The 21,383-nt window shown below is 36.3% G+C and overlaps 1 protein-coding gene across 6 annotated transcripts in view; it reads left to right on the plus strand.

The window, feature by feature from the left end:
• Positions 1-21,383, plus strand: part of CCSER1 (coiled-coil serine rich protein 1) — a 626,891-nt gene that overhangs the window by 498,078 nt on the left and 107,430 nt on the right. The window contains exon 10 of one of the 6 annotated variants that reach the window (XM_039710734.1): positions 8,055-8,100. The exons of the other annotated variants lie outside the window; for them this stretch is intronic. Coding sequence (XP_039566668.1) covers positions 8,055-8,100 — 46 coding nt within the window. The remainder of the gene's footprint in view (positions 1-8,054; positions 8,101-21,383) is intronic. 6 annotated transcript variants of the gene reach the window in all.

Genomic DNA, 21,383 nt, shown 5'->3' on the forward strand with positions numbered 1-21,383 from the left:
TACAAACATTAACTGCAGAATTATTTTCTGATCTAGATATAATCATCCAATGGTCTCTTACTCTATTGAAATGCCCTTACTCTATTGAAGTTTTAATTTAGGGGTGGTTAAGTCAAAATTCATTGTTGACAAGGGGCTTTCAGGGGGAACTATGTGACCAGCAAAGGTCTCTTTCAACTAGAAGAATGGTGTGGGTTGTGTAACAGTAAATCAATAGGATGTGCATATATCTATACCATATGTATTTTTGAAGTGGTTTTTGAATGTTCTGTATGCACCTCTAATGCATATGTATATATCTCAAGATAGTTGTGTAGGCAAAAACAATAGCTAAAAAAGGGATGTGAAAAGAATTAACTTCACAAACAGAATCATTTGTCTTTTTGCCTCCCTTGGAATCTAGTGAAGAAAGTTTACCATGGTTGATGCAGTAACTTAGTGCTAAATAAGAGCAGTCTTCAAAAAGACCCAACAACCCAGCCCAGTGTAGCCATGTCTCAGAATCACTGTGTCTGCTCCTGGAGAATATCAGATTCACCCACAGGGGTTGCTTCCAGATACACTGTTCATGTAAGGAATGACATCCACTCTACCTGGAAAGGTAATGTGAACTGAGAGGCACTGAGGTACCCAGGACTCCTTAAGCCATCTAGAACCTTGTACTAAACATAGATCAGCAAAAAGTATTGTTTTGACATGAATTAAATTTAAATGGAGGGGAGTTTTATTCTTCTGTGACACACTGTCTCATGCATGTAGCAATTTATAGCATTGAAGGTCTCTAATTGTCCTTAAAATAGACACCAAATTGACTTGCTATGTAATGCAATGAATTACTTTGTTGTTTTGCCAAACAATGGCTGAACTTCACTTTGCAGAGTCGGATGTCACAGTTATGAACCAGGTACAAGACAGAAATTCTTGTGGTAAACTTGGTTCACCTAAGAGGACCTAAATACATGGCATCAGCCTGGATCTGTCAGCAGAAGGGTGGCTTTTGGCAGGAGCAAGGGGCTTAGAAGAATGGGAGAAGAGGTGGAAGTTGACTAAGTACTGAAGCTGCCCATTGGAAATTCAGTCTGAATTTCCAGTGCACAGCCCTAAAATAGGAATACTTTTACTGAGGTGTGTACAAGAGGGTATGCTTTAAATGAAAGATGTCATAGGCATTAGTGCCTAAGACACCTAAAAAACCCAGTTCACAAAAGACTTAAATGAGCAAATGCAGGTGGCTTTAAAACAACTTTTGTAAAACTGAAGGCAGGGATAGCAAAATTCAAGTTCCCTTAAGTCAAATCTCTCAAAGGGAGAAAGAATCAGGAGAGCAAGTGAATGAGCAATTAATGGAACATAACCTATATAGTGTGAATGAGATGTCTGCAAATGCATTAATATTTTTCTATTTACTTTTTGTGTTATGTTTACAAAATTTTTCTTTAAGTGTAGGAACATGCAGCAATCATCCATAATTTATTAGAAGTTTTTACCTAAGCAATTTGAGCAGGTTTTTGTTTCTCATGAGGTAGTACAAGGAAACATTCAAGTAGGAGGGAAGCTAGCTATGCACAGACATTCCTTGGGTTATCCTTTTGAAACAGCTATCATCCTGTCACTATCAGGTAAGGGACTGTAAGTACCCAGAAAGACTGTTACTGCCTTGCCTGATTGTGTCTCGATCTAAGGTAGTATTGTAGCTTGGCCTTTATGAGATTGCAATCCAAACTCTGGAGTGAAAGTGTATTTTAGGATCCTTCACTTACATGTGGAAGCAGATTGCTGAAAAGTGCATGTAAATGTTGATTCAGAGTTGAAAATGTGCCAAGAGACTGCTAGTAAAATATTTACTGATAACTTTAAGATGGAAATACGTCTTCCTTATTGAGCTATAAGTTCAGCTTGGAATATGTTTTGAGGTGGAACATATTTATATTAATATATCTGTAGTCTGGGGAGCCACATTTGCTCTTGGGGATATTCTTTTAGTAATTTTGTTCATCTCTGGCATAGCTTTCAAAAAAATGAAAATAAATGTATGTGATTATGTGCTATCATCTTCAATTGCATATACATTTAAATATTTTGGAATTGTATGAAGGCCTTACATTATTTTATGACACCACAGGAACAAAACATTTTTTTCTTCTTTCTTTGTTAAAGGTAAAGCACATTGCAGTCTGAAATCTAATAACGGGAAAAAGACACAAATGATAAGCAGTTTTTCATCAGAGGGAATGTTAAGACTGAATGTTGGCCATTATTAAAGTTGGATAATGCTGTATAATGCTAAACAATTCTCTGTGAAAAATAATGGGGGGTTGATTGAGGTTTTTTTAGCCTTTTCTAATCCTGTATTTCTAAAAAGTTGAGTTTGGCTTTAAAATGCTGATGTTCCTCTATAATACTGCTGCTTTGACTCTGATTTATCATTTCTAATTATGCAATTGATTTATTTTCCAAAGTCTCAAGATCTCCCCCTCTCTGTATTCAACTTGTCAAAATGAGCCTAAGGGATGGATGGTTTCTACATAAGTAGAAGTGGTCTCAGCACTTAAAATTTTAAATGTAAATTTTTAAATATAAATTTTTATGTGGGATTTTAATTTTTTTTAATTAGAAATGGAGTTAAGACTAAAAGGCAGTGTATGAATTTCAGGTTGAAAACAGGGCAAAGCTATTGTAACTGACATTGAATGAGCTCATACAAAAAATAGGCCATGTGACAAAAAGCAGATTTTTCTACCAAGATGATAAAAAACTTGACACCTGAATGAGTGCAGGTTGAGTGTGTACAGTGAAATCCAACGATCAAGAAGGTGTTTATGAATAAATTTGTTGCACCAAAATTGAAACTTTGAAGAGAGAACCTGAAGTTTGACAGAAGTCTGCATCTCTTAGAATCTGCTGGCACCATATCTGAAGACCTGCTCATGTCATTATATTGAACTAACTTACATATATAAAACCTTATCAGAGATACTGCATTGGAAGTGTAGTAGATCCTTCTTTGGGCAGGTTTGACTGAGCTCATTGCTGAGCTCAGAGCAGCAGCAGAGTACTTTGTGTGTCACTTCATTGACACATTCCTCAGGTGAAGTGCTGTGTAATGCAGGTGAAAGCCATTGCACCAAAGCACATCTTACCACCTCAATACTTACTCTCTTTATGAAAGAAATATATTCTACTCTTACAGCAGAATTTGGGAGTGATGTAGCAAGTCTTTCTGTCTCCAGGAAATCTTTCAGTGGTATTTTGTCATCATGTACTGATGTGAAATTATCTTTCTTAACAGTTGTGAGTTCATTTTTTTTAATGTGGTAATAACTAAGACTTCAGTACAACCTGTCTTCTAAGATTGTGCCTTTTAGTTTGTAGCAGTGTTCTGAAATGTTCTGTGGTATTGGTCTGATTTCTGTGATGAGAAGAAAGGGATATGTTCATATTCAAAGTTCATGCCAAACTACTATGTGCTAGGGAAACTTCTAGGGAAAATGTTGTATATCATGAGTTAGCCTCTTTTAAAATCATTACATGAGGTTGGGATGGTTTAGAGGTTTTGGGTTGTTTGGGAGGGATTTCTGGGGTTTTTTTTTAATCTGCCTTTTGACCATGTGGTAGGTGGATTTGTGCTCTAAGGGAAGACAGGGCATTTGTTGGAAAAACATTCATTTGATGGGTAGCAATCTCTTCTATTTATTTCTGGCATTGATTGGTCTGTTGTCAGTACACATCTTTGTGGAGATTCCTCATAGGAAGTGACAAAAAAAGAACAGCAATATTTGTGTAGTTATGCAGCAGAGAGGTATTTAGCTGTCATGATTTGATTGTTTTCTATATTGCAATACACAGATTTTCAAGTTGCTCAAGGTGAACCCAGAGGACTTCAGTCACTATAATTAGTTAATATCAGGTGAAATCATGACTTCAGAATTCAGACAGATGTAGGAAACATAAAATTGGTTAAGTATTTTTAGTGAAAAGCTTCCTTTGAACTGCAAACTAATACATACTTGGATGTTTTGCTTTGTTGAAGAGGTGGAATTATGAACCCTTTTCACTTGGACTTCCTTGCTACTGTTGTCCCAGAATAGCTACAGTCATAAATATTTAGACTGGTTGGTGTTTTCAGTCATTACTTTGAAAAGCTGACAGTAACTTTTGTTCAACTTGAGGATGTGAGAAACAAAGCAGCAGTGGGAACTAGATGCCATATTCCCTTACAGAGTTCATTGGAGTTTTCAGCGAATACTTAACTGTGACTTCTGACAGAAACTGTGTCATACTCTCACCTTGACAAGATTAAAAATTGATAGTGTTTTCAAAAAGAACTGAGTTTTGTAATGTTCTGATTGCATTTCTGAAAGCTAAGTGAAAAGAAATTAGGAATGACTGACTGAAGCAATGTAAACGGAGCAACTGTATATCTGCTTGTCTGGTGCATAAAATCCACATTCACTTTAGAGCCATCTTGGGTAATCAAACATTCCTGCATTAACAATGAGGGGATGCTGCAGATATGTTATATGATGGTAGAAAAGATAAAAGGCTCGTGTACTTTTCCCTTTTGAGGAACAAAGACTATAGCACTGAATTGCATGGCACAGGAATGTATAGAAGAATGAGTCTATGCCCTTCTCTCACTGGGAACATGGGAATGCATGCTAAGCATGAGTTAATTAGCTGGTTAGTGCTTAGTTCAGCATCTGATGATATGGTAAATTAAATAAATTAATCTGACTACATAGAGTACTTTAGCCTTAAGCCACCATCACCCTCCCAGGCCAGCAAGCACTTCAGACTGAAATCTCAATATATTTTATGAGAAAGGCTATAAGATGTAGGCAGGAATTAAGACCTGAGCAGGTGTGTTTTCTTTTCATACTGTGTTCATGTGCAAAGCAGTCCTAAAAACTGCCCTCCTTGGCCTTCTGAATAGGGCAGGTGTTGTAAATGAAGCATCCTGACACTTTTAGAGGCTTCCAGATCTTGATGGGTACATGAGCTCCAGCTTGTCAGGTACTGATGTCTATTTTCTCCTCACATATATACTCAAAAATACCTTTAAAGTGTATAAAAATAATTGTTATTTCAGAGATGCTGTTGTGTATTTGATCTCTTAGTTAAAATTGCAAAGCAAAAAGGTGGGGAGGGGTTCACCCCTTTAACCTCCAGATGAGTGTGCTGACTTTTGTAAACCATTAACTTTGTAACTACAAGGTAACTAGTCATCTACAATGCATCTACATTATTGATAGCATTGTCTTTGTGTAAGTCTCTGCATTTCTATGAATCACAACGCTTGGAAAACTTAGTACAGTATTGACCATTGACACACTTATAAAATTTTAGGATTAAACATTATACCATATAGAAAGGACAGAGGAGAAGTTATATGTGACTGAAACTGTTGAACTGTGATAGATTCTAGCAGAGTCTGAATTTTTTATGGAGAATATCTGAAAACTGGCTCAGTTTTAAAAAACCACTATTATTAGGCCAGATACTGAATGAAAACATAAATTTCTTGAGTATGCACAGACAAAAGGAAAGGAAGGCCTGGTTAAAAGATGAAGGTATATATCTTTTCCCCTGAGGAGGCCAACTATGCTGAAAATACAAAATGTGAGAAAGTAATGCAGTCAAATTCATTGGCATCTTGCTTTTCAAAGGAGCATTATGTAATTAAAAACACAGAATTTGTGTCAGGAGTGATGATAGTAACCAGAAATGAATAATTAAGTTCCCAGATCTTTGGTTGGTGGATTTGTTTAAGTTGAGGCTGTGTTAAGGTTTTCTTTTTGATTCATGGAGGGTACAATACCATGCTGCACATTCAAATTATAGAAAAAAAATCCCTTTTGACTAAATAAGCAACTGGTCTTTTAACCATTATCAGACCAATTTACTTTGTGCTTTTTGTTTTTGTATATGATTCCATAAATCATATGCATGTCCTTAAATGATCATATGGAAACTTACTTTTAGGAGGTACCTTAACATAAGATATCATGGTGTACCTCAGCTTTTCTAGAAAGCTACCTTTAAGTATCCCAGAATAACTTAGACTTTGGAGAATGGAGAGTCAGTGGTCCTGACTTCATGCAGTTTTCCTCAGTATTTCTTCCTTTGGTTTAGATACATATACTTAGGATCTCAAATAACTGTATTTTGTTTTCAAAAAAAATAAAGTACTGGAAAGAGCAGCCACCGAAGAATTTGTCTTAAATGCTAAATGTACAACTGAATTTGGTACCTTAACCAGTTTGTCCTTTGGCTACTGTGAGAAGTTAACTGGAAATAAAGGTGGGCTTTGACAATGCTGAAATAATCCCATAAAAAAAAACCTGTGGGACAGTGCACTGGTAGGGCACTCTCTGACCTGGAGGAAAGGGCTTTTGGACACACTGCCTGTTTGCATGTTTTCCTGACAAATAGGAGAGCGTACTGCCTTTTCCTGGCAACCTTCAAAACAAGGGTGAAGCTGGTGGGTTTTTTGCTGTCCCAGCCCAAGTTAACCCCAGTCTGCCCCTTGGCCCCCTTGTTGCTGTGACCTCTTACTGCAGTTTCAGGAGTCTTGGAGTGATGAGCTTGGGGTGTAGTGAGACAAATGGTTTCTGCTGAGCTACCCTGCCCTGCATGTGGCCACAGCGTGGCAAGCTGTGGTCTCAGTGGCACGACTGTGATACCCAAGTGAAGAATAACCCTAATTACTCTGGTTTTCCTTAAAATGTGGCATGGGAATCAGTAATGTAAAGTGGCTCTTCTACAGGGCTCTCTAGATATGCGTATATGTGCTTCACTCATCCTAGGCAAAGGAAAATAGAATTACACAAGACCTGGAAAGGAAAATTATCTCCAAGAACCAATGCCTAGCCCTGTCTAAATGTCTGGTAAATCGTTCCCAGCCCTGACTGCAAAAAGATGATGAAAGTCAAAATGAAAGCCAAGATCCACTCAAGACTCATAAACTTCAAGTGTTTGATCAGTTATTTTTTAAGGCAACACTTCCAATATTATTATTACTGTGATTAGTCCTCCTTGGCTACCCAGTCCAATTGATCAGTTGGTCCTTTTACATTGGGAAGGAGGATGCAGTCTTGGACATCAACTCAAAACAAAGCTCTGATTCATGATCTAGATTCAGAATGAGACAACATTGTTTTAACAGTGCTTTTCAAAGTTTATATACAATAGTTTCTCTTTACCAAGTCATCTGCTTTCTTTCTGTTATTAGTTCATTTTTCTGGGATTGATTTGTTGGTTTGGGAGGGAGTGGGCTGAAGGAGATTGTGGGAATAAGGGATCACACTGGGAAGAGATTTGCCTACAGATCTTAATTGGTGTGACTTGCTTGGTATTTGGTTCGTGTTTTGTTTACGTGCACAGCTGGTATTTCAGAGATGTGTGGTAATTGCTGGCATAATACACAAAAGATGAAGCACTCTATCTATTGCAAGAGCATATTGTGTGTGTTGACCAGGGGTTTAATAGAGCTGTTTCCTGCCAGCTGGCATAGAACTGACCCAGTGAGGACATGTTAAAGAATTATGGAGACAGGATGAAGAGGAAGTGGCAGGAACCAAACAGTACTGTGCACACTCTCCTTCCTACCTGTTTGAAATGTACCTTCAAGCAGTGACAGTATCAGCTAAGACATTGGTGTCATTGAGCCTTCTTATTACTGTAAAGGAATTCAAATTAATATATACTCTGTACATTGTCCTTTCCATCAAATTTAACTTTTGACAAGTGTGAGCATGCCTGTCTTATGCTGATACTTTTTTCCTGTCTTCTTTCTCTCTCTCCCTTTTCTCTCTTTTTGGTTCATTGTGTTCACTGATGGGTGGATTACTCATAGAACATTCTCCACTATAATTTATGTTTATCTGAAAATAGGAACTGCATTCTTCAGTAATAACAAACTCCTCTATCTAAACAGTCTCTATTCCTATTCACTGCCTTCATTTTCTTCATGTCCTGTCATTTTTTCATTTGCTGCTGCTGTTAATCTGACATCCTTTGCTCCAAAAAAAAAAAAAAATGTGTTTTATTTACAGGGCACAGCATTGGGAAGTGCTCCTGTACCTTCTCGCAGGCAATTATGTGAGTCTCTTAAATTCCGCTCTGTGTTGTAAAGATGACTATGTGTTCATGTGCTGTAGCATGGCATGCCAATCTAGAGTTAATGCCCTGAGGCCAATATTCAACCACTGGTGTTGTATATTGCCTGTAATGTGTTTGTAGCTAACAGCTTCTATTGACCCCTTCTTTATTTCTTCGTTGTGTTTTGTTCAACACATCATGAAATGGGGCTGCGCTGCGCACTATAGACGTGCAAGCAGGGAAGAAAACACCATAATGACTCAAAGTCTGGAGGGGAATAAACGTAATGTTACCAGATCATATGTGCAACATTGTAATGAGTAGTATTGTAAAAACTAAAGAATCTCTTTTTCCTATTCTTCAAATTAATTTCTGCATTGCACAAACAAAAAGAATCTGGACCTCAAAAGACAAAGAAACGGAAAATCAATGTGGTGTAAGGCAGATATTACTGAGACCAGCTGTATTCCTTATAGGACTTTCCTTCTAATTAATTTGAAGAACAAGTCCATCTGCTGAGTTGAGGAGAAAAGGAAACTTTTAGAAAGGGATTTTATTCATTTTTTTTAATCCATTGGAATTACTGATAGTAAATAATCTTTATTTTAAATTAAAATAAATTCCCCTGTCATTCACCAAAACCCCAAGAAATCACAAACAAAATGTGCTATATATATTTTTAAAACAGAATTAAAAATAAAATAGAAAGACTTGCATTCTAATTCCAGATGATCTCTCTGCTCCATTAACAGTGTTTGTGTGTGAGTGTGCATATTGAATATATAGATCCTCAGAATACCATCAGACTTTGAGATGAGGAGTTCCTTACATTCCTTATTTCTGTCTTTCTCCTCCTACCTTGAGTTAATTTCCATCCTAAAGACATTGGTGTCTTCCATATGCATATAATGAGCTACAGCCATGCACTGCATTATTATAATTACTGTGCACTGCATCACACCGCTGAATGTGAAACAGATTCATTATACTATAACATTACAGGCTTATTCATGAGTACAGTGCAGTTTGACTGATGCTCCATTGTTGGCAGTCTTGAAACATGCTGCTTGCATAAATTCACTGGTGCTGCTCTTGTGTATTCCTAGGAAAACATACAGCATTTGTCTATGAGTGTGGGTCTTGCAAAAGTAACAAAAAATATGATCTGTATATGACTGTCCTTTCTTTTGTGCAATTATCTATGATGTTCCTATCCAACTGAGTATAACTAAGGGAAGAATAAAATACCAAGATATAGCACTCTTCATGAAATATAATTGTGCTCCTATTACAGTTATTTAAGATATGGTGGAAAGAATAAATATTATCACTGTGTCCTTCAGAAAAACAATGCTGAAGTTATTTTTCATCCAGTATGTATGTCACTCAGCAATCTCCTAAAATGAAAATTTTAATTTCTGGCTGATTTACTGTCATTTAAATTAGTCCTGGTACTGATTTATATGTTTAACAACCTCAGTGAAGACTTTGGGAACACAGTGAAACAACATGCTCTAACATGTTTAGTTATAAATAATCAGCATGTCTGCTTCCTTCCTTGTATGGAGCCCTATTTGAGGTGAATGATGAAGTGTCACAGAATGAAGTGTGATGGATTTGAACATAAGGGAAGGTGTGGAAAGCAGAGAACATGTTTTGTCTGGAAAAGACAGATGTGTAACAAAATTAAGATGCAGAGCTCTAAAATACACAGAGGAATGGAGAATGGTTGGATTAAATATGTGGATGGGTAGGTTGGAAGAAGTGGTCAGAATTTCCACTCTTTCTTGATGAAAGAAACGTAACATTGCTGAAATGGTGAGATGTGAAAAGTAAGTTTAAATCAGCATATGTAGAAAGTGTCAATGGCTTAACTGTGAAGCAAAAGGAAACAAAAAACACCCTGCAAATAAGGGAACTCATCATATCCAAGTGAATTATTTCAGCCAGCTGTTTCCTTCTTTAATGTGTTCTGGTAGACAAGGATTATATGGAACCATGAATATGTTGTGATAAAGTTCTAACAGGAAGATAAAATTAGAGTTTGGACATCCTAAGTTTGTCTTCCAGTCATTGGGAATAACTTTTATGGTTCTTGCAAAGCATTGGATGTTACTGTTAATGTGCCAAAATGAGGAAATGGGGATGTGTGGGAATCCAGAGCAGCAGTGCTACTGAGTGAGTGTCGTGTCCTATTACACTGAAACTGAAAGGCAGCAGGAATGTTTTCTTCCAGGTGCTGTGACCAGTGATCCTACAGTAACTCTATTGCAGTGGAAAAGGCCAGAATAATCTGATCTCAGTTCATGCAGAGATGTTTTAGACTAGAGGGCACTTGTGGCTGCTTCACCTCCAGAGTGACCAGGGGAGCTCAGTGGTGGTTTTGGAAGTCACTGGGAAGTCACCTCAGGGCATCCAAAGCTGTCGTGGACATGAGTGCCTTCTGTGCCAATGCTGTGTTGTGACATTTGCTCTGCGAGCTCAGGGTCCAGAGGAGCTGCTGGTAAAATGTGGAAAAGCAACGACTGGTTGAGACTGAGTTGCTGTTTACAAGTCATTTTAAAATAAATTTCTACTCATAGGACATTTTAACACTCTGGCTGTAAACTATGAGACACTGAGTATAACGATAGCAAATAAATTACAATATGGGAGTTAAGGCTTCTTTCCACAAGATAAAAACTTGTCTTCTGAATTTGAATAGTTTGCAACTCAGTTTCTATTTTACAATAAAGCCAGGAGTGGGGGGAAAAGGAAAGTACAATTCAAAGTACACAGAAAATATGAGAGCATCTGTAATTAGCAACAAAATAAGATGCAAGGAGCAAGGATAAACTGAAAGGGGAGTCCAAGGTCAGTACAGATGTCCTCAAAAGTCTAATGATAGCTGTCTGACAGAGCTTTGGTCATTGGAGTGCTGCTGACCTAAAGGCAAACAGAGATTTGGAAAATACAGTTATGACTAAATAAAATGTAGTATTAAAACAAAATGTAGCTGCAGATTTTTTGGCAGAATTGTGCTATAATTGCCTTAGGGAGAAAAAAACCTCTCATGTTTTCTCCTGTTGCTTGTTCATCACATGGAGTGGAAGCACAAATACGCCAGTGAAATACATGGAGTAGAGCAAACCCCACAATTCTGAAAACACATATGTTTGTTGCAAGATTTCCTTCAAACTGCACCCTTGTCCTGCAAAAGTATATGTTAGAGTCAGGATTGTAGGTTTATATCAAGTGTTAAAGCATTGTGGATCTTGCACCAGATGACAAAGCTTTAATGTTTTTTATATCTGTGGTGCTTTTTGTAAAGACTTTATTCCAAACAAAGACTTTATTCCAAAGATTCCAAACTGAATGTGACGGTGGTAATATTTTTTAAAAATGCATAATATTGTTTACATGTAATTTGGGAAATGAAAAATGCTTGCCTATTTTGATTAGTACTATTTAGAAGAAAACAATTGGAAGAAATAACATAGAAAGAGTCTTGCTATAATAGATGTTCCTGAAACAGAGCAGGAAGGCATCAAAAATCAATACAGTTATGTGGTACCTGACAATCTACTGCACAGACAGAAAAAAAAATTGATCAGATGCTTGAAATAGCCGTATAATATCCAAAGAATTTCATACCATCTAATGATAAGAAAAGTGCCTGAACTGAATGTAGCTAAACTAATCTTCTAAGCTTGGAATTTCATCCAATAATAAAATAAACCAACCTAGCGTCAAAATTAAGGGATTATTAATTGGTTTATAAATGGTATTTTAATGTTACACTCTCAATAAGTTTAATTGATTAGGACAAATACAAATACAAATACATCAGAGTTTTAAATTGTGATGATCTTAATGACAGCAGAAAATATGTGGAATTGAAATTAGGAGAGTTAAGTTCCTAATGTAGACAGTTGTACTTGTCCACTGTCAAGTTATTTCAAAGCACTAGAAAGCTTCTTTGGTCAACCAGAAGGAGAAAATAAGGAAATAAGAAAATGCTGAGAAGTTAACTACTTTTTTGATTCATGGTTTATTGCAGAGGAAGAATCCTTTTTCAATGGAGTGGTTTTCTGATAAAGAGAAAAATTCATGATGTTTGTGGAATGAATAAGTTGTAAATGAAAAGATTTGAAATGTTTCATTTCAGAGTTTTAATGAAATCCATAATGAATAGGCTTGCATACTAGGGAAAAGAGAGTCTCTTGGGAAAAAGTACTAGCAGTCATTTTCTTGTAGATTTGATGCAAATTATTTTAGTTAAAGCAATGCTATGTAAAAGCTTATTAAAAATACCTCCATGTTGGTAGAGTCATACTATGGTAATAAAGGTTTATCTATCAGCATTCTCTTCTACACAGGATAAAAATCATAAGCATGGGAAAATAGATCAGTGTATTTTGAGCTTTATGAGGAAGTTTTATCCTCACAGAAGGATGCAAAACTCACCTCCCAGTCATAGGCCAGATATGAGTTTTCCAGAGTGAACATCTGACTTATAAAAAATGCTACAGAATATTAAGCTCAGGTAATATTCCATTACTGTTTGGATAGAGCTGTATCTGACTAATTGTGAAAAACTTCCAATCAGGTTTTCATTCACTTTCAAGAAAATTAAACAACGGTATTAGAAATAAATTATGTAAATAGTAATAATCCTTAGTATATATTGGTTTATATTTTTGGCTCATATTTCTTCATTGTACTATTTCCAAAAAAGGCCTTGTCACCTGCTAAATTCAATTTAAAATTTCATCTGAAAATTATCTATTTAATTGAATAATCTTTTGATCAGGTTTTTTACCTCAGTAATATGTTCTTAGTGATTTAGGCTTATTGTAATGTAATCAAAAGTTATAGCCCTGTTAATTCCAGTGAATGTAAGATCATGCTCTGCTTTTGCAAAATGAGAAAATGTATATTCTGACAATTGTTTTATTAATATATTATTATTATTTTTAAGTCTCATTTGTGGGACAGAATTCTAATTCTTCTAACACCAGCTTCTGCTTTCATTCCTGTTTCCATGGAAACAACATTAGCACAATGAAAATTTTTTTAAAGTGATTATTTTAAAACATTGGAGACTGGAGATTTCATTTAGCAAATTTGGAACCCACTAATAAAAACCATAGAACTTAGATATAAAATAGAAATAAAAAGTTTCTACGTGACAGCTTAACCATGTGGGTTTTATTTGCCTTTTTTTCTTCATTCCATCATTGAAATGAAGGATAATTTTGTTATTTATCGATTTGTGCTTGGTGAGGGAGAGTAGTATTTATTGGACTGCTGTGTACAGTGGTGCATTGAAAGCCAGTTTCATTTGCAGACTTCATCTGAATATGGAAAAAGAAAATAAATGTGTTGTTGCTGTCTTTGCTGTCTTACTGTGGCATTGACCATCCTGGGTGACTTATCACTGAGCATGGAAAAAAGGCTGTGGCTGTAATTTGATTAAAAACCAGATTCTGTGTCCAATTTAAGTACAATAGCCCTTCAAAAACTTAATCTTTCATCTTTGGAAGAAATAGTCTATCAGGGCGAGATTGACTAAATTCAGGCATAATCACTTCTTCCTATCCTGCTCTGAATTCTTAGACTTGATTGCACCTCAGTCAAGAGAAAGTAGAGTATGGAAGCCATGAGCTTGAAGAATTGCTCTTTTTTTCCGTTTGTTGTCCTTGCTTTTGCTGCCATTTATGTGTAAAAATGAGATACATTGTTTTGCACCTATTTTGAAAGTTAAAAGATGAAAATTGACATAATCTATTGAAATTAAGGAGACTCTTGCTAAGTAAATTTGAAGCCACTATGAGATTTTCAAAAGAAAGCTTTTTCTGGGCTTCTTGAGCTGCCTCAAGTTCCTGTAATTGAATGGTTCTGAAAATTTTCTCTTCAAAACCTCCATAAAATAAGTAAAATTTCATTAGTAAAGACTTATTTTGAAGTAATCTCTGTATGAAACCCTTTAATATTTTGGGGGTTTGTAAACTCTTTGTTCCTATGAAAATAAGCAGAAATGGCGGCTTCTAACAGATGTCATTTACACTCTTAAGTTGTTGGGCGTTTTGTTTCAATTTTTATTAGTAATTTCTGTGGTGACTATGTCTTTGGTCAGTACAAAATGGAAGAAAGTCTGTAGGACCTCTTTCCCTTTAGAATCTCAGATAAAAAAATATAATTAAAATTATTAATAACTCCTTTCCTAAAAAGACTGAGCTCTATATTTTCCACAGAAATCATTAAACTTTTCCATGAACAGGGAGTTGACAATTCCATGTCTCTAATGCTGGAATTTCTGTCTGTCACAAACAGAAGGCAGTGAAAGAAAACCTCTAGAAACCCCTTCTAGCCAAGGCTTCTGAATCTGTAATTTGGGAAGCACTTCCATTGAGGGAAAGGAAGTGAAAAAATTCACACCCTCTGAAAGTGTATCTTTCTTTCAAGTTTATTTTCTGTTTTCCAATTCATGTGCAGTTAATCTAAGAAACTTTAGCTACTAAACCTGGTAATTTATCTTTTTAAGTGGCTAATGATTGCTTTCAGGTTTTCCAAACGAGATTGACTTTTCCAAGTGGTGATACTTTTTTAATTCTAAAAATAAGGTTAACACAGTAAATAATTCTTCAATTAAAGTAATATTTAATTCTAGGCCTAACAAAATATTTCTGATTGATCTGATCACTTTAATTTAGGCATCAAACTGAAGAGTCCCTTATTCACCTAACTCAATTTTGAGTAAAGAAATTGAATCTCTGATAGATCTCCTTTAGGAGTAAACTCAGAGTTTCATTTATTCTGAATAAATTACATCTCAAAGTAATCCTATTTCTGATTAGTCAGTTAACTAAAATCTGACAGTGATTTTATTTTTGAGAGCTATATTTGAATTGTAATGACTTGTCAGTGTAGCCATATGTTAACTTATGCTTTGTCACTGGAGTAATTTCCCTCATTCAGTGCTTCCCCTTAGCCCACTGTAATATTACTGCTGTTCCTGGACTTTTCCACACACAAAAAAAATCTTTCTCTTTCTCCAGTGACCATCTACTGTGCTGTAATAATAGTGATACGTACGTTCAGATTGCCTATTGATAAATTTTGCTGTGAAAAACTTGTCCTACTACCAGCTTAGCTGTTTATTTTTTATAAATATTCTGTTGGTCACATAGTTAGCAGATGTTTATATAAGAAAAGCACCAGGAAGATGAAGAAACATTACTTGCTTTATGTCATTAATGAAAACAGCAGGGTAGAAGAAATAGAATCATAAAAAATCAAAATAAGGCTTCCAGTGAAAGAAACTGGTAGAGAAAGGATATGATAGAAGGAAAGTGAAGAAGAGTGAACATTTCTGCTCAGAAAAGATGAAACCCGAGGCTAAAAGACTCTTTCTTAGGACCTTTGAGTGTCAGAGACTTCATGGCTTCAGATACCAGACATCTCATTGATGTTTGAGCAGACTTGAGCAAAGCAGGCTCAGGCAGAATTTAAACTAAGGAACATACTTTCCCATGTTTTTCTAATTTATATGTGCAGTCATGAAAAAAAACATATTCCAAGATGTGAGGAGTTACAAATTCATTTTATGATGGCTTACAGCCTAGACACTTGTATTTTAGTTACCTTGAGTGACATTCAGCATTTACAGTTATGGGGACTGCATTTGCTTTTTGCTTAATCATTACAATGAATAGTGCTTTTCTCTCATGTAGTTAAGAGAAAACCTGTTGTATTCATTGTTTTGGTCAGTAGTTCTGTCTTCGGAGGATTAATGAAATTTGGGAGTGCTAAAGATGGTTTCTTAAATTACTGGAAGGCTTAATAGGGAAGTCAGTGTTCAAAAGTTTCCAAGACATTCCCATTAGCAGTGGATACATTTTGTAGGACTGCACTTCCTGCCACACTGCTGGTTGTTACATATGTGACCAGAGATGGCAAGAATATGGGGTTTTTTGGCAATGCTAAAGATGTATATAGGCTGAGTAATGAAATATGGCATTTTTTACTCTTCTGATGTCATTGTGAACCATTTGTTTTCTGTATTGTATTTAAATCCATTGAATAGATTAAAAAAACACTGCCTTTAATCAACATGGCATAACTTTTTGTCCCAGGTTTCCCTTCTGAAATTTTGCAAGTATTATTATTGCAATCTCTTCTGCATTTTATCAGTAGTTGAAAAAGCAAACTGAGAGACATTTTGCTTCAGATGGTTGAAAATAGTTAAATGTTTGAGTAAAAATATTCGCCATTTCTCTGTCTCAAAGAAGCATGTATGTGAATGACCCCTTTGCTGTTGTCTCCCTCACAGACAAGAGACAGTCTGTACCTTTCTAGAGAGAATCTACACAAATCATCCACTCTGCTGTTTTCCCATAAACACCATGGATTTTATATGCTTCTTAGACCACTAATTAGAATTACTTGTTTTTAATGTTTTTAAGATGTTGCTAATGCTTGAATTATCTACGGGTATTTGTCAAGCTCAATCCATAGGAACTATAAATACAAATAATGCGATATGGATTGCTAAAAATGAATATTTGGCATCATACAGTTTTAAGCAACATTATATATAATACTTTTTAATATCACCTCAATTTATTCCTCATCCAGTTATTTTCTAAGATTTTTTTTTCCTTTTTATCCGTTCATTTCTAACATCTGTGAAGTATCTGCTGCTTTGCTTTTATAGAGAAGTCAATTCATTATTGTCATTTGGTCATACTGTTGAAGTTCAAACACTCAGGGAAAGAATGAGAAGCTTTTATATGCTTTGTTAGAGTCATCTATTGTTGAGAAATAAATATCTGCTGAATGTTTTCTGAAAGCTATTTCAGGCATTTGTTATAAGAAAATACAATAAAAGTGGAAACCTTGTTAAGCTTTTCTATAAAGTAACAATCATTTTTAGATCCTTTCTCTTTAAAATGCTAATAATTGCCTCCATTTGGTTGTTAAAATAGCATATTATATGAACTTTGCTTCTTTCAGAACTTTTTTTAAAAGATAAGTAATGTTGTTGACATTTCTCTGTGTATCTGCTCTTTGGGGTTTTAGAAGACCAAAGAAAAGAAATGTAAAATTGAACATAGTAAAAATGTTCACTCTACCACAGATAATAAAGATATGTGGGGGGTTTCTTACTTATTTTCAAATCACATGTTTTGGCAGTGAAAAATCTTATCCTCTGTTCTAACAGTGTAGCTGAAGAAACCCACTGGTAATTCCAAAGTGGAAAAAATTGTTCAATTTCTCCTGTGGGGTCTGTCATACTTCTACCACAGTCTCCTGCCATCTCTCTGGGAGTGACTCTAGACCTAGACTAGCAAACCAGAAAGCAGAAATGCTCTATGGCTTGTATTGTGTAAATTTCCCTCTTTCCTCTCTAGCAAAAGGATGCAGTATTTTTTTTACAGGTAAAAACTGTAAGAGCTAACAGAGACCAGTTTTTGTTAGGATAGTGAGTATATGCTTAAAGTTCGCCTCATGCTAGAATCTACTATTTACTCATCAGATTATCACCATTACCCCTGCTTTTATTTAGTTGTTATGTGTAGGCTCAGACATTGAAATTGAGGAATCAGGCACTTAAAGGAACTGAAGCATGACTCCAAACAAGCAAAACGCCATCATGCACGCAGACAGAGGTGTTTGGGAGACAGCATAGGCAGTGGTAAAAAGGTGTGATTCACTAGCTCGATACAGAAACAGTCCAGAAACACAAATTCATGTGCCTCATGTCCTTGTGTGTTTCTCCCAGGAAGACTGAGACTGGATCATCCTGCAGTAGTCATGGGTTTATGTACAGAACAATTCCTTCTGTTCCAGCGTTGTGTCCCTGCCTGCTTCTGGGCTGTCCTTTCAACACAACCAGCTCTTGCTGACTGTGTTTTATCTCCTAGAACATCAAAATTGCTCCTGATATGAAAAGCCTTACTGTTCTATTTATTCATAGTGGGGTTTTTTTCAAAAAGAAATAAAAATCTGTGGAGGTTGAGAAAAGAGACAATACTGCTGTGGGATCAGCTTGGTCTGTACTTGTCACTAGTTACTGTTTTGTAATCCTCACTTGCGTACAGTTTCTGTCTGAATTTCCACTCTGAGCTATTGTTTTTGTAGATAAAACTTCGATGGAGATGACGTGTGTTGTCATTCTTCTCACTAGGGCTTGTAGAAAGCTTTTGAAGTCCAAATTAATTTGGATTTTGGCTATCTTGGCCATATGCAGTGTATCTGCTACTGTCAGTTTTGCCTACTCACCTGAATGAATTATAATCAGTATAATATAAGCTATTTCTAATATTCATTAGAAGGGTTAAGAAGTCCTCCCATGAAGAACACTGCAGCTGAGGTCAAACAGGCCTTTTTATTTTTTTTTTTCCTTTAGTTTTTAGCTTGCTGTGAAGAACACAGCAGCTGAGGCCAAACAGGCCTTTTTTTTTTCCTTTAGTTTTTAGCTTGCTTGGAGATCTCCTGCTGTCGCCTCACCTTGTTTGGTGTCAACTGTAGCATGTGTAGTGGTTTACACATGGATGATGATCTTGCCTACCACTTTATGACTATAACTTAGTTTTGCTTGCAGTCTAGTTGTTATTTTAGCTTCGTTGACTATGTGAACCTTTTCTCGGGTCACCTCACCTTGTTTGGTGTCAACTATAGCATGTGTAGTGGTTTGCACATGGATGATGATCTTGCCTACCACTTAGTTTTGCTTGCAGTCTAGTTGTTATTTTAGCTTCATTGACTATGTGAACCTTTTCTCGGGCAATGGCATCTGAGCATATCCTGGATTCAGCTAAAGATTTCTGCTGGTCTGTTCATGTTCCTTGGCTGGGAAATTTGAAAGAATGACATTTATTTGGACCATACAAAAGATGGTAAAGCTGGCCTGCTGTCACCTAGCTGTAAACCCCTGTACATTTGGACCATACAAAAAAAGCTGGTAAAGCTGGCCTGCTGTCACCTAGCTGTAAACCCCTGTAGTTTTGTCTTTCAGCAACAGTGATTGTTTGTAAGCTGAACATTTTATCTAACTAATGAACAAGCTTAGAAACACTTCTCTAAGTTGTGTAAGTTAAAACAAAGCAACTGCTACTGTAGGTTGGGAGCAGTACGGCTGTTCTTTAGCATAGCATGAAAGACAGTGTATAAATTCTGTTTTATACACTGTCTTTCCCCCCCTTTCTATTTTTTGTCTTCTTTTGTCTCATGTGGCAGGAGTTAGTGACAGAGGTGCCGTAACTGGGTGACAATAACAGTCATATGTTTATTTTCCTCTATTGGCACCCCTTGGCTTGACCTCAGGCATCCTAAGACAGTAGGACACTGAGACATGTGAGGCAGGATGCTCACCTGGAGGGCTGTGTGTCCCACTTCTCACCTTCTATATACAAGATTACTTTTTTTTTCCCCTAATGTGCCTTTCAGCCGGAGAGGCAGTTGTTTGTGCTTAACTTGAAGGGTGTGATAGGAGAAAGTGAGACGGTTCCTATAGGAATAAATGTTTCTCTGTTCTTGGACCAGAGCTGGACATGTTTCTGCCCATGGCTGATTTTGAGTTCTCTTGCCTCAGCACTAAACACACAGCAAGAGGATCAGGGCATTTAGGCGGGTTTCATGTCACTGAGTGAGGGAGTTTTGTTAATTTATAAAATACTTAGAAAATTTGGATGCTATCACATCAAGCTGTGAAACATGCCAGCAAGTTGCAGATCCAGATTTTCTGTTAGGAGCAACAGAGCTGTTGCATTACTGGAAGCTTTGAGGATGCAATAATTTCATTTAGCTGTCCAGATCAAATATGAACATGGGTCTCATGATTTGAAAAAATTATTTCTCTACTCATCTTTGTGAAGCAGAATCTGACTTTGGATACAAAGACAATATCTTTTATTATTCATTAAAGATTATGTTTATAGTACTATAAATACTTAAAATATTTTTAAATTCACTGTCAAATAAAGCCACAGACTAAAATGGGAGTCACATCTGGACATTTTACAGTTCACTTTTACTTCAGTGCTAAAATTTAAGTGCAATTTGTGCAATAAGTCATATAGAATAAAACAATAATGTGGAAAATACCCTGCAGTATTAATTTGTCTGCAAATTAATTTGAAGGAAAATTACTGAGTCTGAGTACTTCTGTGTGCCGAACGTGTGTTTCATGGCCGTAAGGTCAGGATGCCTCACTCCAGATTCAGCATTTACTTTTACTCAGAGCCATTAAGTACAAAAGCAACCACTGCAGGAAGATGGTTTTTCTTAATGGATTTATAATGACATGGAACAAACATTCCCTAAAAATACCTAACAAAGTAATTACAGGATGAGGTGCTATATTGTTACAGTTTTCAGGTGTACTGTTCAACCAGTTGCCCTGCTTCTGAATTAGGTGGAAAATAAACAAGACAAATATGAAGTAATTCTTCATATTGCTTATTTAGTAACTGCTAGAAGACTGATTTGGATTTTTTTTTCCCTTTGAAAAACAACAGGCAGAAGGTAATTTAAATAGTGTAATTTATCTTTGATGGATGATGTATTTAAAGTAGCTGGAAGCAAGTAATTGGAGCATGTAGCAATTAACATTCTGATCCCGCTAAGGGAGCTGCATGTGCTGACCCTCACCGTCCTAATGTGGCTCCTAGCAGGTATGAGGTCTAGTGCTGGTTTCAGTTTCAAAGGGATGTTGTTGCACTTTGCTGTGCTGATTTGAAATGAGATGCCAAATGAATCTACAAATTCCATCCAGATTAAGGTGGCCAAGTCTTGTGCTGCGAAAAACTTCCACAAGCCTTTGGGAAGGCATGAAAGAAGTCATGACTCAGTGACCTGTCAAGCCCTGTCCTTGCTTAGTCTAAATAATACGAACTGAGTATTATCTAAACCATGATTTACGTAAATCCTTCTCATTGTTAATGTGGAGTCCTCCCACAGGTACTTTGTGGTTTCCCTACTCTGCTTTATTAATGCTCGATGGAGGAGCATCAATGGCAGCAGAGGGACTCTTCTGATTCCTTAAATTATTTCCTTGAGGACAGTACAGCTGTAGTACAAGTTTGTGGTGCAGAACGGCCTTTTAGCTCCCCTGGAATCAGCCGCTGCCAAGGAGACAATGCAGGTCCTCTCAGGTAAACAGAATACCTCAAAATCAGACCTCTGAAGTAAAACACAAAATGTGTCATGTAGTTTTACACTTCCAGTTGAAATCAGTGATAAGAATGCAAATCTGTAAAACCAGACAGAGTTGTTACAATCCTGTTTCCAGCACATAC

Source organism: Passer montanus, unplaced genomic scaffold, assembly GCF_014805655.1.
Source record: "Passer montanus isolate IOZ18808 unplaced genomic scaffold, ASM1480565v1 scaffold23, whole genome shotgun sequence".
Lineage (NCBI taxonomy): Eukaryota > Metazoa > Chordata > Aves > Passeriformes > Passeridae > Passer > Passer montanus.